Source organism: Lissotriton vulgaris, chromosome 8 (assembly GCF_964263255.1).
Source record: "Lissotriton vulgaris chromosome 8, aLisVul1.2, whole genome shotgun sequence".
In the NCBI taxonomy this organism is placed as follows: domain Eukaryota; kingdom Metazoa; phylum Chordata; class Amphibia; order Caudata; family Salamandridae; genus Lissotriton; species Lissotriton vulgaris.
In genome coordinates this window covers 622,043,094-622,063,772 of record NC_141696.1, presented here as the reverse complement: position 1 = coordinate 622,063,772, position 20,679 = coordinate 622,043,094, and the positions used below count along the sequence as shown (strand labels likewise).

Genomic DNA, 20,679 nt, shown 5'->3' with positions numbered 1-20,679 from the left:
ATGACCATTAGCCTAGAACAAGTGCCACGTTTGCGAGAAAAGGCTGCTTTTCGAACATATGGATGGGAAGGGTACGGATCAGACCATAAATGACGCAGGAAGAATAAATAGCAGGAGGTGGCGCAAGATGACGTTACCATAGACCCCTCACGACCTTAAAGAGTATAGTGAGTTCTTCCCAAGGGTTACTTGAGAACCCTTGTATTAGTACATGTACTTTAATTTTGCTGCTTTATGTTATATTCTGTCTTATGAAATGTTACATTTGAAATGTTGCCGTTGCTATATATTCTTTAACCTTGCTTTTTCCTCATTATATTTGAAGTGTTCATTTTGTATTTTCAGGATTTCTCATTTATAGGCAGATGTGAGTATTCCCAGATAAAATGTACTTTGCTTTTTGAATGCATTTCTGCCTCAAATGATAAATGTGTCTTAAGGTTTAAACCTTCTCTCTGACTATCTGAAAACTGTCATTCTGTAAATGATGTCCACGAGGCTACCTGAGAATGTGGAGCCCTGGACACAGAACTAATGTGATTTTTATGCCTTTATATTAATGTTTCTAGAAGTTGCATCTTCTTAATAAAACTGTTAACCTTTCAGCTTCAGTTTCCACGGCTCACATATCTGTTTTCTCTACTTTTAGAGCAAGCGTTCCAGGGCACACCGGTAAAAATTAAGGTGCTCCTTTGTCCCTAGCTAATGCTCACAATCATCCCAGCGCAGGCTTCTGAGCCGCTGCGCCCAGCCCCCTGACCTTCTGCCCCGTAATAAATCATCCTCTATCACACACTTAAGAAGACCACTGCTTGTCATAATTGTCACAAGATTGGGCATTGGAAGCGTGAGTGTAGAGCAAATCTAGCTACTCAGACTCAAGGGGAGGAAGTGGTGCAGACACCTGAGGTTATCAATACCGTGACGAAACCCAGATCTGTACAAGGGGGGGACAACAGGTCCGCAGGTACAAGTTCCCAAGCCACCAAGAATCCCACAGGGAAATAGAACTTACCAACAGATGCCTTTTATCGAGACTTTTGATGAATTCGATTCAGACCCATTTCAACAATGGTGTCTGAGGGGGAGGAAGACTGTACCCTTGGAGCAGTCTTGGGGGTAGACCAGAGAGGACCTTATGTAGAGGCGGATGTTGACGGTCATCCAACTACCTTTTTGGTTGATACTGGTGCTACTTGTTCTACTGTGAGATCTGCAGTAGTTCCCACCCTACCCCTTTCAGGACAATCAATTCAATTTGTAGGGGTGGTGAATAAGAAAATGACTAATCCATTGACTGAGGCAATACCTGTAAGGATAGGAACTTTCCGCAATCAACACCAATTTGTGGTATGTGACTCAAGTCCAGTCTGTTTTTTGGGTTGTGATCTTTTGTGCAAATTGAACTGAACCATCTACTGCACACCCATGGGAGTAAAACTACAGACTAATGATGACGATGCCGCATTTAAAGTGGTAAATAAGAGTTTGTGTGCAGAGTTATTCCCTATGTTAACAGTTTAGGAACTCCCACCCGACCTGAGGGATTCTGTCTCTTTGGACGCATGAAACTTCACAGGGGAAGAGATGTGACTGATCAAGGGAGTGGAACCGGTTAAAATCCAAGTCAGGCCAGATGCAGAGCTTCCGAGAACACCTCAGTACAATCTATCACCAGAAACGAATACAGGAATCAAGCCTGTGATTGAGTCTATGATCGAACAGGGAATCCTGAAGGAAATAATAGGAAACCCATGTAATTCACCAATCATGGGATTGCACAAACTGAGTGGGAAGTATAGGATTGTGCAGGACCTGCAAAAGGTCAATATGATTGTGGTTCCATGTTGTCCTGTGGTACGCAATGCATCAGTGATACTGTTCCAGATCTCATGCGAAGCCGAGTGGTTTACAGTGATTGATCTGTGTCAGGCATTCTTTTCGATACACTTGCACGAGGAAAGCCAATTTGCATTTTCTTTCCGGCTGGAAGATCGTGTGTTAACGTGGTGTCATATTCCTCAAGGGTATGCAGAGAGCCCATTGATATTCAATCAGCTTTTGAAGAAGAATCTTGAGAGTCTTGCACTGCTTCAGAGTTCAGTTCTCGTACAGTATATTGATGATCTCCTGATTACGTCCGAAACGGAGGATGCTTGTAGGATTGATACTACTGCCTTATTGAACCACCTAGCAGAGAATGGACACAAGGTGTCCCCAAGCAAGTTACAATATTGTTTGACTGAAGTTCAATATTTGGGTCACCGGACCGAGAAAAGCAAAAGGAAGGTGTCACCAGATTGAATTGAGGTGATAATGAAAATAGCTGTACCTACCACTCAGAAGGAAGTCAGGATGTTTCTGGGAATGGTTGGGTACTGCGGACAGTGGATTCCAAACTTTTCCTCGAAGGCAAAGCCTTTACAAAGGTTGACGCACAAGGATGGTAGCGATCCAGTACTGTGAGATCATGACTGGTGGCGTTCTTGGAGTTGAAAGAGGACCTTTGTCATGCTCCAGCTCTAGGGATGCCAGATTATAACACATCCTTTTCATTATTCTGTTATGAGCTAGAAGGTTGTGCTTTGTCAGTCCTAACTCAAAGTCATGGAGGAGTCCATAGACCAGTTGCCTACATTTCAGCTACTTTAGATCCAGTATCTTCAGCTTTGCCAGGATGTCTTAAGTCCGTTGCTACAACCGGTGTCAGCATTGAGAGATGTGAAAGTATTGTCAGGGGTTATCCGCTTACTGTTTTTGTTCCACATTTAGTTGAGCTCCAGATGACGAGAACTAAGTCACAACATATGAAAATAATAGACTTACACAATATGAGCAGGTTATACTAGCTTCAGAGAATGTAACTTTGAAACGTTGTTCTGTTTTGAATCCTGCTACATTGATGCCTTTGCCGAATGTTGATGATGAAGATTGTGAGGACCATGACTGAACTTTGCACCAAACCAAGACCTAACGTTGTGGATGAACCTCTACCTGAGTCTGATGAAATCTTTTTTGTAGATGGCTCATGCTTAAGAGACAATGTGGGTCACTTGAGAGCAGCATTTGATGTATGCACCATTTCTGGAGTTGTGGAAGCTGCTTTTTTACTGGGAGTATACTCCGCACAGGTAGCTGAAATCATTGCTTTGACTCATGCATGTGTAGCTGCTGATCAAATCTGAGTCCCTGTCTAAACCGTCAGTGGGGTTCATGACTTCGGGAAGCTATATTCACAGAGAGGTTTTCTAACATCAACAGAATCTCCCATCAGAAATGGGGAATGTGAGAGACAACTGTTAGAAGCTCAGCAGCATCCAAAAGAAATTGCTGTGGTAAAGTGTACAACATTGGTCCCTGGCAGGGAGATAAATAAGTGAAAATAAATATAGACTCAATCAGTACTATATTGATGGAGATGTACCCAGCCGGGCAGATGTCTTCAAAGTTTATATTTCAGTCAAAAATGCAAAACAAGACAAAATAACACCTTCAACAAATCACGTGCGTGGGGCACAAGCCTGTACCCAACCACGACCATACACAGACAAAAACATACATAAAGGGCTTGTAAGGCAAAATCAACAGTCTCTGTAAGGTTCCAATTTTGGACAGAGAATTACTTGTGGGTACCATTACATAGTTTTGTACTGAGAGTGCCACATGTATATGGTACACAGTAGGTCGACGACGTTTCGGACCCCCTTGCTAAATAATGGGGTCCATCATCAGGACAAAGCAATGGTTGCCTTTTTAGTTATTGGCCTCTTTAGCCTAAGGGGAGGAAAGGAGGAAAAACAGGTACATTACGTTTACTCACACGCATAATGAGGGTGACATTGTGCTGTGGTTATAGACCTAAATCGCTAGTATCCTGGTGGAAACAGCGAGTGACTTAGTTTAGGTGTTGACAGGCATGTGACTTAGTACGATCCAACTGTTGGTGACTAGGTAAGTGCTTAAGTGTGAGTGGTTCTCAAAATTAAGTGAAGAGCGACGCAGTGATACTGGGGAATTCCGGGTGAAAAGAATACCACGGTGGAGGTTGGTGCTAAGGTACATGAAAGGGCGCAGTGGATTGAATTTGGAGGAATATCAATAAGTTAGAGAAAACAGCGATAATTATACAGTATTGTGGGGGACCTTGTGGTCAAGTGAAGAAACGACGCAGTGATGTGAATCGCGGTGAAGGATACATAATTGCTTATACAAAATTGCAGGCGACAACGTGGTCAGGTAGAATTACGGCGCAGAGATGGGAATTGCGATCAAGAATATAACAGAAATAAAGGAGGCTCACCAGAAACACCACTATGCAGGCTCATATAAGAGCGCGTCGGTGGTTGGCTATATCGGGAGCAGTGGATACGTATAATCCGGGGATATGATTTATCTAGGGGGGAATCAATTGTACAAGATTAGGGCGGGAGACAACCAATAAAATAATTTGGGCGTCAGTGGAGGGGAGTAGGCTTATACATAAATGCTTACACAAAATTGCAAGCGACAGTGTGGCCAGGTAAGATTACGGCGCAGTGATAGGAATTGCGGTCAAGAATAAAGGAGGGAAGCTCACCAGAAACAACACTATGCAGGCTCATATAAGAGCGCGCCGGCGGTTGGCTTAATCGGGAGCTTAATTGGGATCCGGGAATATGATTTTTCTAGGGGGGAATCAATTGTAAATGATTAAGGCGGGAGACAACCAATTTAAATTAATTTGGGCGTCAGTGGAGGAGGGTAGGCTTACCAGAGTTTCAAATTAGATTTATTCATGGGTCCAGGGGCGGGAGAGGATTAGTGTCTCATTCCGCTGTACCTGTGTACAAAGTAACGTTTAATACAGGAATCTAAGAAAAATTAGACGGAGGCACACATCGGTAGAAAACGAGTGGGGCTTACCTTAAAAACCGGATAATACCGGGAGCGCCGCGTCGTGCTGGGTTTCTGGAACCAGGGGGGGCCTACCGGTAAAAAAGAATATCAGAGGGGACACTTAGGTAGGGTGGGGCACAAGGGTAGCGAGGGAATTGCATGGGGCTTACCGGATCAGTCGGCAATGCTTGACTTCCTGGTTCGTGGAGTCATGGGAGCACAATACTTTTATTGCGGTCAGCCATTGGTTGAAACTTTGGGCGAGGGGAGTGAGGTTTGCAGATTGGTTGACACGGGCCCATAGGCATAAAGAAAGGACAATGCTAGCGGCCATTTTGGGTGAGGGGAGTGAGATTACAGTATTGTGCTCCCATGACTCCACGAACCAGGAAGTCAAGCATTGCCGACTGATCCGGTAAGCCCCATGCAATTCCCTCGCTACCCTTGTGCCCCACCCTACCTAAGTGTCCCCTCTGATATTCTTTTTTACCGGTAGGCCCCCCCTGGTTCCAGAAACCCAGCGCGACGCGGCGCTCCCGGTATTATCCGGTTTTTAAGGTAAGCCCCACTCGTTTTCTACCGATGTGTGCCTCCGACTAATTTTTCTTAGATTCCTGTATTAAACGTTACTTTGTACACAGGTACAGCGGAACGAGACACTAATCCTCTCCCGCCCCTGGACCCATGAATAAATCTAATTTGAAACTCTGGTAAGCCTACCCTCCTCCACTGACGCCCAAATTAATTTAAATTGGTCTTCTCCCGCCTTAATCATTTACAATTGATTCCCCCCTAGAAAAATCATATTCCCGGATCCCGATTAAGCTCCCGATTAAGCCAACCGCCGGCGCGCACTCATATGAGCCTGCATAGTGTTGTTTCTGGTGAGCTTCCCTCCTTTATTCTTGACCGCAATTCCTATCACTGCGCCGTAATCTTACCTGGCCACACTGTTGCTTGCAATTTTGTGTAAGCATTTATGCATAAGCCTACTCCCCTCCACTGACGCCCAAATTATTTTATTGGTTGTCTCCCGCCCTAATCTTGTACAATTGATTCCCCCCTAGATAATCATATCCCCGGATTATACGTATCCACTGCTCCCGATATAGCCAACCGCCGAAGCGGCCCCATGCAATTCCCTCGCTACCCTTGTGCCCCACCCTACCTAAGTGTCCCCTCTGATATTCTTTTTTACCGGTAGGCCCCCCCTGGTTCCAGAAACCCAGCGCGACGCGGCGCTCCCGGTATTACCCGGTTTTTAAGGTAAGCCCCACTCGTTTTCTACCGATGTGTGCCTCCGACTAATTTTTCTTAGATTCCTGTATTAAACGTTACTTTGTACACAGGTACAGCGGAACGAGACACTAATCCTCTCCCGCCCCTGGACCCATGAATAAATCTAATTTGAAACTCTGGTAAGCCTACCCTCCTCCACTGACGCCCAAATTAATTTAAATTGGTTGTCTCCCCCCTTAATCATTTACAATTGATTCCCCCCTAGAAAAATCATATTCCCGGATCCCAATTAAGCTCCCAATTAAGCCAACCGCCGGCGCGCTCTTATATGAGCCTGCATAGTGTTGTTTCTGGTGAGCTTCCCTCCTTTATTCTTGACCGCAATTCCTATCACTGCGCCGTAATCTTACCTGGCCACACTGTTGCTTGCAATTTTGTGTAAGCATTTATGTATAAGCCTACTCCCCTCCACTGACGCCCAAATTATTTTATTGGTTGTCTCCCGCCCTAATCTTGTACAATTGATTCCCCCCTAGAAAAATCATATCCCCGGATTATACGTATCCACTGCTCCCGATATAGCCATCCGCCGACGCGCTCTTATATGAGCCTGCATAGTGGTGTTTCTGGTGAGCCTCCTTTATTTCTGTTATATTCTTGACCGCAATTCCCATCTCTGCGCCGTAATTCTACCTGACCACGTTGTCGCCTGCAAATTTGTATAAGCAATTATGTATCCTTCACCGCGATTCACATCACTGCGTCGTTTCTTCACTTGACCACAAGGTCCCCCACAATACTGTATAATTATCGCTGTTTTCTCTAACTTATTGATATTCCTCCAAATTCAATCCACTGCGCCCTTTCATGTACCTTAGCACTAACCTCCACCGTGGTATTCTTTTCACCCGGAATTCCCCAGTATCACTGCGTCGCTCTTCACTTAATTTTGAGAACCACTCACACTTAAGCACTTACCTAGTCACCAACAGTTGGATCGTACTAAGTCACATGCCTGTCAACACCTAAACTAAATCACTCGCTGTTTCCACCAGGATACTAGCGATTTAGGTCTATAACCACGGCACAATGTCACCCTCATTATGCGTGTGAGTAAACGTAATGTACCTGTTTTTCCTCCTTTCCTCCCCTTAGGCTAAAGAGGCTAATAACTAAAAAGGCAACCATTGCTTTGTCCTGATGATGGACCCCATTATTTAGCAAGGGGGTCCGAAACGTCGTCGACCTACTGTGTACCATATACATGTGGAACTCTCAATACAAAACTATGTAATGGTACCCACAAGTAATTCTCTGTCCAAAATTGGAACCTTACAGAGACTGTTGATTTTGCCTTACAAGCCCTTTATGTATGTTTTTGTCTGTGTATGGTCGTGGTTGGGTACAGGCTTGTGCCCCACGCACGTGATTTGTTGAAGGTGTTATTTTGTCTTGTTTTGCATTTTTGACTGAAATATAAACTTTGAAGACCTCTGCCCGGCTGGGTACGTCTCCATCAATATAGTACTGATTGAGTCTATATTTATTTTCACTTATTCATCTCCCTGCCAGGGACCAATGTTGTGTTTATATGATTAAGCTCCCCGAGGTCCCTCGCTGATACCAATTGGGGTCCCCTTGTTGTTTAAAATAGTGGTAAAGTGTACAGCCCATGGGAGGGGAAATTACTTTGTCTCTCTGGGAAATAGATATGCTGATGAAGTTGCGCGATTTTGCACTGAACAAGGATGCATTTTTACAGGAGATTACACAGGAGAGAGCCCAGAAAGAACCAAGCTCAGCAGACACCTGGGATGAGCTAAAGCGTCTACGGGGAGAGGTTTCAGAAGAGGAAAAGGCAGTGTGGGCCAGAGCAGGTTGTGAGAAAGTTGATGAAGGGATTTGGCTTTCAAATGATGGTCGATCAGTATTACCAGATGATCTATTAAGTCCTATGGCAAGACAGATTCATGGAGCAGTGCACCTCGGGAGGGCGGCTATGGTGCGAATATTCAGACAGACGTGGTATAATCCACGGTTCCGTGCGTTTGCTGATGCAGTGTGTCACAGGTGTGTTTCGTGCCAACAAATGAATGCTGGAAAGAAAACTGTGGTTGTATTGAGTCAAATTGGAACCTTCCAACAGGACACAGCTTGATTTTGTCGAAATGCCTAGTTGCAATGTATTTAGATTTGTTTTTGTTGTGGTTTGTGTTTTCTCACAGTGGGTGGAAGCGTACCCAACAAGAAGGATCTGATAGCCTCACAGTAGCAAAGTTGTTGCTTAAGGAGCCGATTCCACAGTTTGATTTTCCAACTTCATTGGAGTTGGATAGAGGAACACACTTCCACAGTGAAATCATGAAGTTACTTTGTGCTGCCTTAAATGTTGATCAAAGACTGCATTGCAGCTATTGACCAGAGGCCTCTAGTATCGTGGAACAGATTAATGGGACTCTAAAGATGAGGATGGCAAAAGTGTGTTAGTCTACGTCTTTGAAATGGCTGGATGCATTTCCACTAGTTTTGATGAGTGATCGTAGTACTCCTGATAGAAGGATTGGCCTTTCACCACACAAGATCTTGATGGGGAGGGCTTTGAGGTTACCAGCAGTGCCATCCACAGCCTTTATAAACATCACAGATGATCTAACTCTTGACTATTGCAATGGACTTGCTGACGTGGTCCGTTCTGTTTCCCACCAGCTGGAAGCCGCAACTGCCCCGACTTCGAGAGACCTCTGCCATGACCTGTGTCTGGGTGATTGGGTGCTACTTCGCAAGCATGTGAGGAAAAGTTGCTTTGATGCCCATTGGAGAGTTCCTTACCAGGAAATCTTGGTGACGAATACAGCGGTGAAGTGTGGAGGTTTGCAGAATTGGATACATGCCTACCATACTCACAGAGTTTCAGATCCCCTGGAAGAAACAGCTCTTCTCGTAGAAGAAAATCCAGCTGTGACAGCAAGGCCACTCAAGAGGACAAGCCAAGCTGTGGGGGTTGCTGACAAAGCTGGTCAAGAACAAGCTGAGGAGAGTTAAGCTACACAAGACCCAGGTATTGACTCTGAGGGAGAAGCTAACGTTGCGATTGGTATAGAGTCAGACTTAGCTGAAGTTACTGTTGTGCAAAGTCGTCGGGCAGAGGAGAAAAGCTGACATGCAGAGGAAAAATGGCCTGGGAGACACAGGATGCCAAATTTGAGCGTGCTCCGAAAAGAGACCTTGCTCCCGTGTCAGAGGCATCTGAGTCGGAATTAAGTGAAGTAGAGCAAAGCCCAAGAAGGTTGAGGAGAGCAAGAGTGCCTTGCCAAAAATATGCTGCTCATGAGTGGACTTACTTCATCAGTGATGCCAGGAGTAGTGGGTCAGAGAGACTAAGGTCGTCACAAGTAGTCACCAGAACGCTCGAGCTGAAAATCGATGTGGGACTGATAGTTCCTGGACTGGAAATAGAGGGTGTGCTGACAATAACTGTTCCAAGACCTCCAGTATTGAGCAGAGTGCGGATTCTGATTCTTCAGGAATTGTCCTTTCCAACTTTTGGGTATCAACCACCAGCTCAAGAGATCGTAGCTGTTCGTAGTTGAGATTTTGCAGCGTGTGCTAATCGAAATTGGTCCTGAGCTTATAAGAGACTGTGAATGAACTGTGAACTGTAAATAATTGCTCCAAAGGAAGATGGCCTAGGCCCGAGTGGAAGAAGAATACATTTAGGGTTTTCTGTACAAGAAGAAGAAGGGCAAGGGAATCTTTGGACTGTTTAAATAAATCAGTGAAAGGATTTCCAGTACTTCAATGAACTTTGTTTGAACTGGTTGGACAGTGAGCTGAGGAAGAGAAAAGAAACGTTTGTGAATCCTCTTGCTGAACTAAACTGACAAGCTAAAGATGGAGTCTGGAAATTCAAACCATAGGTCTAAGTGGGCAATAGGTGCGCTCATTATAGGAGTGATAGTTGTTATAGCAGTAGTTATTATTGTATCTGTAATCAGTTCACATGAAGCAGAAGTTCGGGAAGTGGGGGTACAAGGGATGTCCACTCCTAGTACTTCCAGCACAAAAGAGGGTATTGTAGGAGCTGAAAAGGCAATGCTAGATCAGACTAGTCATATGTTGCATGTAGATTTATCATCTAGAGGCAATTACACGCTTAATGCATATGCAAAGCTGCTTTGAGTATGAGTATACAATGGATGTGAGAGATTGTTATGTGTGTATGCAACTGCCTGCATCGGTGGAAGAGGGTATTCGTTATCACCATCCTCCCTTGACGTATGGTAGTACATGTAGTCTGTTGCTTAGTATGTTTTATGACAAGGGTCACTATGAATATTATTTTTCTAATTATGATGTAGTGCTTTCAGAGGTTCCAGCATATAAGCATTTGAATAAGTATGATTATTACAAGCAGGAAGATAGGGTGGTAAAGTATTTCATACCCACAGTAACTTTAGATACAGCTTATGCACATCGTCACAATTTAACATGTTCATTGACAGATGTAGAGAAAAAATTATTTATAGATCAGGTAGAAGATAGACATAGACAATTAACAGGAAATCGCTACAACAAAGATCTTCTTTCTCTCCTTTTTTCTTTTTCTCTTAACCGAGAGAAGCCAAGAAAGAAAGCAAGCACAAATGTACTGTATACAAGAAATACAAATTGCCAATGTATGTTCCACTTATATTTTTCAATAAAAAACTTATAAAATATAAAATAAAAAGATGGAAAGATTGAGTGGACCAAGGAAGAGTTTGCTCATAAATCAAAAGGGAGTAGTGGTCCAATTTCTTTGGATTTCCAACAGAGAGGGAAGGTGTGTGTGAGACAAGTTCAAATCTATTATGATAAGGTCTTTGTGGGAGAGAGTGTATGTGACCACATTTTCACAATCAAAGCTACAACAAAGAAGTGTCTACAAGATGCAGTACAAATGGTGCCAAATGTGTATTTTGTGTGTGGGAAAAATGCCTATGTGTGGTTGCCATTGAATTGGTATGGTACGTGCTATATAGCAGTAGTGTTTCCCAAAATTTATCATGTGGAGGATTTGGACCATTTGAAAGATGGATTACATCCTAGAAAGAAGTGAGGTGTAAGTGCAAGAGAGATTGTAGGAGATATTTTTGGAGCATTGATTCCAAATGTAGGAGTTGTCCTGAATGATATCAAGATTAGGAAGTTATCGACCACTGTGGATACATTTTCAGCAAACACAGTTCCCTCGTTGTTGCTTGTAGATGGAGAGATGGTGTTGATAAGAGCTATGGGGATACTGAACCATCTTGCTTTAGATGTTTTACTGGCAAAAGAGGGTGGAGTCTGTAAAATGTTGAAAGTCCAACAGTGCTGCACTTATATACCTGACAATATTAAAGATCTGAAGACGTATATATGTAACATCACTGAGATTCATCATGAGATACATGATTTGGCTACAGAAGGAATTTGGGACAAGGTGGGAAAAGGATTTGGTAAAGTTGGAAGTTAGTTTGCTTCCCTTGGAAAAGAAATCCTTGGTTACATCTTCAAGCCTATTATCATAGTGGTGGTATGTGTGATTGTTTTGTGGGGATTAGTTAGAGCTTACAAATGGAATAAAGCAAACCGAGTTGAGTGGTCACTTAGAGAGCAAGAAAGAAGGATGGAAAGACTGTAGGACAGTAATTATGAGAATATTAAAAGCCTGGAGAGGTTCAGACAGAGAAGAGTGGCTGCAAGCTCTGTTTAGGTCAATTCTTTCTCCAGGGAGTGTGATTTGGGTGATAACACTTATCATCAGAGGGGGGTAACTGATGGAGCGCGATGGTGCTCTGAAATTGTAGGGGTGCATCATAATCATGAACAGTCTGCATCTGTATATATTCTTGTGTTGTATTAACTTTGATAAGTTGAAATGTGTTGTAATAATAAAGTGAAGTGAAGGGTTAGAAATTTGTGTTGTGCCATGTAAGAGAAATAACGTGGCATTCATGTTGAAATGTGTAACCTTCTGATGTCTACTGCAATTGCTTAACGAAATAGCCATGTGTAATGAAATGCATTAGATTTAAACGTGCACCATGATGAAGACTGCTTGAAGAAATAATGAGTTGTGCTTGAAATGGAATTAAATGTAGTTGCTTGCAGATTCAATGTTATAACATGAGTGATTATTTGATGTTAAAGGCTTAAATGAAATGTTCACGTTGTGCTCATGAAAAGCCTGTTCTTTTATTCTTATGTTGGCTGAATTGTGTAGGCCTGGAAATTTAATTTCCCTGCTAAGCCTTCATAGTTGGAGGTAGTCCGCGAATTTCATGTGTGTGCAAGGATGTTCTGTTCTCACGTTTCAGTTGCAGGTGGAAGAAGCTGCCTTTGTTAGTTAGAACTAACGCCTTTTGTTTTAGGAGTTAGGCATGGGGGAGAGCAAAACATTGTAAACAGAAGGTCGATAATTGGGAGCGGGTGCTCTTTCTCGTTGAGGAGGCCTGGGAACCAAGGTCATCGGACTACATCTGGAGAAGACAATGGAAAACTACCTAGGAGAGGTGTCCGTTAGCATGAGGTGATCTGTGGACGTGTTTACATCTTTGCATTTTGTATTAGGGAAAGAGCCCCGAGGGAGGAGAGGCAGAAGGAGACAGGATGAGTTAGGAGAAGGGGGTCAGAAGATCAATTTGGAAGGGAGCATCTTAGAACGAGCGCTGTAAATTGGCTACTTGGTTTACTCTGTGAATGTACTTCTTAGGAAGTCGTCACAAGCTGACACCTTTAACTGACTTTGCCTGGGAAATGCTAAGTAGGGATGTCACCTTAGAGCTAGAGTAAGGATAGTCTAATACATCACTTCCTAGCCATAGAGGAAGTCCAACATAAATGTTGGAGCAGCCCTCACTATTTCTAGAGTTGTTTATTCTTTTCATGATACACTGGAACAGAATAATCTGTAGATTTGGTTTTGTATTAGTTCCTATGTATTTTTACCACCTCGTCTTGAGGTGTATGTATATTCAGTTGTTTTTGACTTTCTAATACATCCCCTAAATTGGATCTGGAGTCTGTGATCTTTCAGAGTTATAGTCACTGGGTTTGATAACTTGTTGATATGAATGATACTCCCCTTTACACTTCTCAGCAGGTAATATAAGGTCTGTCGACCCAGGGTTCCTAATACGTTTGTTGGTGGAACCTGACTTAATCAGCTCAATGAAATAATGTTTGAGTAATGATTCAAGTTCTTTTTCAACAGCTTCCTGTAAATTAAATGCAATTTGTCTGTGCCATTGAGCAATAGGACGAATGTCCTCAATAATGTGTAATTGCCCTTTCATAATCTTGAGTTTTTCTAACCTATGAAACAATGAAGGGAACTGACTTACTATTTTTTAATGAGCATTCATGTTATAGTTCAGTGATATCAGTCCCATATCAGCAGCTGTGCTGATGCTGAGTAAACAGGCACTTGACACCGTACCACCACGCAAGGCTACCTGCTTTGGCACTAAGCACAAGGAAAGGACAAAAATGAGACATATATGCGTCATATAATGTTAAATGTTGCGCATTCCTGTCCTTTTCCTTCCAAGTAGCACAGCCAGGTGGCTTGCTGCATTGCATTGCGCTGCGTGAAAGCTTGATAAATGTGCCCTTGGATTGCTTCTGGAGCTCACAGGATGTGTTAGCACTGGCAGCCATGCTGCGGGATCAAGCAACTGTTTACTTTTTTGAGATCCAGACAAAATTTGTAGATTAAAATGGTTATTGTCTGAGCTGCAACAAAGCATAAAGTAAAGAGTCCTAACATGTTCTGTGTACTTCATTTGGCTAGCCACATATAATTATATTGTTGTAGCCGTTGAAATGATAACAGTTTACATTTAGCTCAAAATCTCTAGTCACAGTGCCCAGATTAGCACTGGTGCGGAGCTCTTAAAATAGGTTCAATTAGAAGCAGGCCACGTTTCAAGAAGTCGATCATTCATTGATTTCTTCCATAATCCATATTTCACCTTGCTGGTCTTAAAATTTCTCATATTGTTAACGTTTTAATGCATAAATGTGAAAACATTTCCATGCAATCATTTTAACGCAAAAACTTAATTTGTAAAATCACAGAAAGTTTGATTAAGCATTGTTTATAGATACGTATATTAACCAATACTCAAGGCCATACAGTAAAATAAGAAACATTCCCTCAGCATGAGGTAAAATAGAAACAGAAACAGGTTTTCCAATTATGCGCTATAATATAGAAATAGAAAGAATGCTGCAGCTTGACTTTAGATGTACAAGACCAGGCTGCACAGGTAGGGGAGTAGGGAAAGCCAGTGCCAGTGTTTTACTACTGAGCCATACATTGCACTCATTGCAGCAAGGTGGTCTGTCCATATCGGGAGTACTAGGTGTAATACTGTCTTTTTAAACGGCCAAGTACATCATTTACACAATCTTCAAGATATATTGTTTGAAAAGACGTATGCATTAGAGGTAGTTTTGAATTTAAATTTTCCAGTATTTCAGGGCTTGACATATAACCTTGAGCAATATTCCTCAGCAGCACAACTGGCGGCTAAGACCTGGAACATCCTCCCCCTACACCTCAGAGCAGCTCTGGCACTCAAACAGTTCAGGATGAACCTCATGACCTGGATGTCCAATCAATATGAACGGGAAGCAGAATTCCGTATCTGGACCCCACAGCGCCTCGAGACCATCACGGTTGAAGCAGCTGCGCTATACAAATTCTGATTGATTGATAAAGAACCAAGGAATGCTACCAAATGCAGATTTCAGGACTGGGTCATCTGTCTTTTTGTGTCTTATTTGACCAGTAGAGGCTGGTCATCACTGATCTTCTGAACGTAATGTGTCCTTTCGGAAAAACGCTGCTCATTCTCCAGAGATAGAATAGGCAGGGGGTTGGGGGGGTTGGGGGTTCCTAAGTGTTTGATGGTAAATCTCTCAAGTGGGAAGGAAGAGAGAGCCTTTTCTTTATATAGCCCTCACTCACTCTAATGGTGACATGCTTCATCATCGGGCTCAACCCAACTCCTAGAGGTCGGGGTGGGCTTAACCATCTTCATCATCGGGCTCAACCCAACTCCTAGAGGTCGGGGTGGGCTTAACCATCTTCCAGGGAGCACTTATGATAAGGTGTATGGGGGAGTACCATCAAAGATGAAATTCCTCATCCACTTCTAAAGTATCCATTATTAGTGGAGTGGGAGGGAAGATTAAAGACGCTATAATCGGGTATCTGGATGAACCCCCAACTCCCCACGCCCCCTGCCTCTTCTATCTCTGGAGGTACGAGCAGCATTTTTCCGAAGGGACACATTAGGTTCAAAGTACATGAATTAGGGAGAACGTGTCCCTTAAAACCTCGTGGTTGAGGACCTATCTACCCTTCTGGGACCCATCTGGTCCACCTATTTTGAGTGGTACATCACTGATATTCGTCTGCTCTTTTCCTGAGTCTCATCGGTGCAGCAGTGCATCTTATGGTATCATCAAAGTACCCTGTTGGACCACTTGCATTGCAGACTTCTAATGAAAAACAATGCAATTACCCTGGAGCGTGGTTATAGGTCTAGACAGATTACACAGTATGCTAATGTAGTCTTCAGTACTTATCAATAAAGACTAAAAGGATGTTTAAGCCTGTCACTTTTATGCATGGAAATGCAAGAGAAAGCACAACTGAAAATGGAATGCAAAGTGCAAGAGAAATAAATTAAATATCTCTTATGAACATCTCCTTTGGACGAACTGTACGCACTTTCTGCACAACAGTCGTAAATCTAAACAGCGGGTCTATCTGCAAACAGATATGTGCCCCTCTGTATATTACACTCCAGTGGGTAACACTGGAAGATGCTTTGCTTGTGTTGAAAAGTGTTCCTGTGTTCAGAATATAAACCGTAAGGCAGTGTGAAGTGACTGAGTGGGTAAATAGTCAAGGGAACCCTGAGTGGAATGGGGGTACTGCACACCTGTGAGGAAATCTCTAATTTTATTATTTTAAAATATTAGGAAATTATATCTGACTAAAGAGCTAAACAAAAGACAACAAAATGGAACCACTTAATAACCTACAGCCTGCGCCATAGGAAATATTGTAAATCGTACAGTGCCTACTCAAGCAAGAGGGCCCTTTGTGAATCATATCAGTACCCTCGGGGCCTGAGCCTGCTCCACAATATGTAAGCAGAATCTATGACTTTAATGGGCACTAGCTATTTAAAAAACATGACGCTATCTGTTTTGGAATTTGAATCCATTTACTAAGTTCTATTGGGACTTGCTGGCAGCCATCCCTTCAGTGTTAGCAGATCACAGGAGTTTGTAAATTGTGAACTGTCTAATTAATATTCATTAGGGAGGTCGTTTTGCAGCCCCTTGTGAATGCAAAATTGCCAATGCAACCTATTAGTACATCACTGGTTTGTGAATGTATATGGACCCCTATTTCAATGTTTTGACTGTCCAGCTGGTAGGGGCTAAATAAAGCAATGTTAATGTATTGATTGGTTTTAGGCTTTGTGGATTTTCTTTAGGTGTATTTTTTCACCAAATAGTAGTGACAAATGGTTTTATTTGATCCTATATATCCAATCTAAAAAAGTACCTATTCGGGGTTGCTTGAGATTACGAGCCAGGATATTTGAGCATACTGGGATCACATTTGCATCGAGTAGAACTCTAACTGCCTAAATCCTCACTCACAAAAACTGCTGCGATGGGATTACATTGCACTTTGTACTGACCAAAAGGTCACAGTTTGCCCCCAATACAATTATTGAAGAAATAAACCAACTATTAGAATTGGGGACTCACGTTCCATTCGAAAAATCTATGAATGTATTTTTTTATAAAGCCTATGTTCAAATCAGTCAGCAATATGGAATAAAAACCTAAGCATTCTAATAGAAACAATCACAGGCACTAGCAGCAAAAAGTAGTTTCAGGCCTAACCAATCTACTCAGTGTCACAACCTCTTTCCAGCCAAACAAGGACCTACTCGTTCCTTGGTTTCATCACACCTGTTCCTCATTTCTTTGAAAATCATTGTTTTGTTTTTCTTTTTGTGGCTCTGATGGCTTAAAACAGGTTTTAACAGTCTACAAGTTCACAATTAACGAGTGATTTGATTGTGCTTCCCTATAAGGAAAGAGCTGTTCATTTATGGGGTCCTTTCAGCCCTCACCGGGTTACAATCAACCCAGTCACTAGTACTGGATGTGAGCCATATCCTTCAACTGCAAATGCACATCTAGAAAATAGTTTTTTTATTCTAGCTACTACAAGTGCATATCCTGCATACCTCACACAAGGGATTGGAGCACTGTTTAAATGAGGTACATCTGGGATGACTGAAGTAAAAGTTGGAGTTAGGTAATTGAAGAAAACATTGAAAACACTTTGGGCTACTGCAAAACATGGAGTACATTAATCTGAGTTAAAAAATAAACTCATATTGAAATATTTGCACAATACATAAAAACAGTGTCAACAAGATCATAGAAGATTTCAACCTTACCATAGCAAAGCTTATCTACATTGTCAAATGCCACCCTAAATCTAATCTCTTAATATGGACATAATGCATTACTATAAGTGTTAATATTATAATATTAGTCCACGCTCCTTAGAGCCAACTGAACACCCTAAGCAAGCTTGGTTATTCACGTTTGCCTTCTTCGTGTCTGGTTCAACAATAAATCTATCACTCAAAGCTTCCTGAGGAATTTATCACCATTTCAGAACCTCAGTCAGTCAATAAGTTCCTTCTGCAATGTTAGCAATACGCTTCTTTTTTGCTATCCATAAAATTACAGGAGTGTGTTAATGCCCTTGCAAATGTTGAAAACTACCAATACGTCTTTCTGGATTAAGAAATTGACTCATATCAATTTACAAAAGTTCTAACAATTCAGACAAAAATAAGAAGATAGAACAGGAATAGGACATGGTTATGAACATTGACATTTTTCACATTTTATGCATTTTACTTTAAAGTTACTATTCCACAGATTTTGAAATATTGTGTGCAAAAAGATGAGGTATCATCACCTATGGATGTCTCGCTTATCCAGTTGAGGTCATTTGAAGATTTTGGTCGCGCAGTTGCCTGTGTTGTCCTGTTGGGCACTGTAGAGAGAAGAGTGAAAAATGTCAGTCAACGTGTAAAAAAATTTGGTGAGGAAAAGTTAGAGGATTACCATTTGGAAATTAAAAACTTGCACCTTTTCATGAATTTCCAAGGGACACGTTTTTAATATAACTAACAGCCAGTCACGGAAGGGTGATATAATTCACTCACAGCAGCACCAGAGATTACAGTTCAAGTTAAAAGTCGGGTCTGAAATATTTATACATCACTGTATGCTGCATTATATCCCTCTTTTCACTTTTCTGTACCTTCATTAAACAGAGACAACCGCGTATTGATCCCTTTGACCAGAGTTTAATTTGAGTCGATAGTTGCAAGTGTACCATGACCTCTTTTTCATCACCACCGTTTGATCCGGAGCAAGAAGGGACACAGCGGGAGAAGTCACAGAAAGAAAGAAAGAGCAAGAGAGCAATAGAGTGACACTGTAAGGAGGTCGGGATCAAAAAGAGTCTGCACTAGTGAGTTAAAGAGACCAAAAGTGTAGGGTGTACGAAGATAGGGGTGCACAAAGATAGAGGGGTGAGGTTAATATTCAATCCCAGTGTTTCGCAGTACTTGAGACAGGTATTATACATGTAGATGTGTTTTTAATTAAGCACTGGTCTGATCTTGCTCCAAAAGGAGCAGTGTGGGCACACTGCTGGGCTGCATCCCTTATTCCCATAGCAACAAACAACTCCAAACACCCTTCTGCGTCTTCGGACTTTGAGTGGCAGATTTAATAAGATTTTACGCAGTTTTACATCAAAAAAGTGATGCGAATCAGCACTAAATCTTTTTGTCCAATTTACTTTACAGCGCTAAACTTACTTAGCGCTGGAAATAATGTAAAAGCGCTGCTTTACATTACTTAGCGCCAAGGGGCATTTTATGGGTGGTGCATGGGCGTTACCATGCAAGCACCCAAGTTTCCTGATGCTAAACCCAATTTACTGAATAAAGTAGACCGGGTTTAGCATCATAAAATAGCGCATCCTTCAAGCAGGCGCTAGGAAGGAGAAATGCTTTTTTTCTCCTTTATTTTCCGACTTTACATGTGTGCTGCACTGTCCAGCACACAGACAAAGTGAATTTAAAAAAAAAAAAATTGTCTAAGCATAGTATTTTGTACTGGAAGGCAACCCTTCCAGTTCAAAACCTATGCTTGACTCACGGAGGCACCCTTTCATACAGCGTAAAGGTGTCTACGTGGAGCACAGCAACTGATTTCAGCACTAGCGTTAGGGAGAGGGGAGGAGAGTGCAATTTTCCAGGACATTTGGCACTATCTTGCTCTCTCCTTCTCATGCAGCGCAGCATTTGTGGCTGCTGTGAGCGAAATTGGTGAATCTGGCCCTGGGAGTGAAGTGCAGCTTGAGGACTAAGGCAAAGGGAGCTCCAAGAGCCGGGTCTGAAGTCTAGGATCAGTTCAGGGTCTATTTAAAATCTGAATTTTGTGATAGAAATATTTTTCTCTATACATTGTAAGACACTGCATTCTATCACATTTGTGTGCCCCTCTGTGTCAATTTGAGTCAGAAACAAGCAGTACTTTGTCATGACCCCCAATTAAGAAGTGAAATAAATGTATCATTACAGTCACTCAGGTTCATATATTCTTTACAGATAGCTATATAGGCATAATGCAGACATTCATTGTGATTTACATTTTCATGTTTAAGTAAACAGTTAAAAATCAATATCAAAATGTCAGTTTAGAATGTTGCACATGCTTCATAAAGCGAAATTATTTGAAACAAATGGTTATAAACTTTCAAAAGTGTGACAGGAGAAAGCAAAGCGGCTGCATCACGTGCCACGTTTTAAGAAACTGCAAGTTGAGGCTTAGTATACCCATGCAAATATGATCTGGCACAATATTAGAAAGTCATAGGATGTACTGAAAAAAAGATAATTAGATATTTTAAACGCAAGCATGTTCTGGATCTGCTCCTAAAATAAATTCATTTTCAAAACAAAAAATTGTACAAATGTACATATGTGCTGCAGCCCATAAACACACAGCAAGCAGACATAATACGGTAACAAGCTAAATATAAATAAATCCACGGAATTAATGCAAATTACTGTAATTACCAGGCCTGGTCCTTGGTCTAACAGATGTTTTGGGCCTAGAAGAACTGGAGTGGACTTTTTTGGGGGCTGCAAAAAAGAATCTGGAGTTTAGTTGGTGAGGTTCATTATGGTGTTGGAGCATAGAATCACCAAGGAGCTGCCAGCAAGAAAGCAATGATGATTTGATAAAGCATGGGAACGCTAGGCGCCATCACAAAAGAGACATCAAGGCATCTAAACATAAAGTGGAAATTGATTGATTTTTATCAAGAATTATAGTGTACTTCTCAGCAATGGGACACATGCCATTTATTAAGGAGATAAAACACAATGATTGCCCTCAAAA

At 42.0% G+C, this 20,679-nt stretch overlaps 1 protein-coding gene across 18 annotated transcripts in view; it reads right to left on the bottom strand.

The window, feature by feature from the left end:
- The window catches only part of ABI3BP (ABI family member 3 binding protein), a 1,784,442-nt gene that overhangs the window by 252,476 nt on the left and 1,511,287 nt on the right, over positions 1-20,679 (bottom strand). For all 18 annotated transcript variants that reach the window (XM_086934483.1, XM_086934484.1, XM_086934487.1 and 15 more), the window contains 2 exons: positions 20,355-20,420; positions 18,176-18,253 (listed from right to left, as the gene is read on the bottom strand). In XM_086934483.1, the coding sequence (XP_086790609.1) occupies positions 18,176-18,253; positions 20,355-20,420 (144 nt within the window). The remainder of the gene's footprint in view (positions 1-18,175; positions 18,254-20,354; positions 20,421-20,679) is intronic.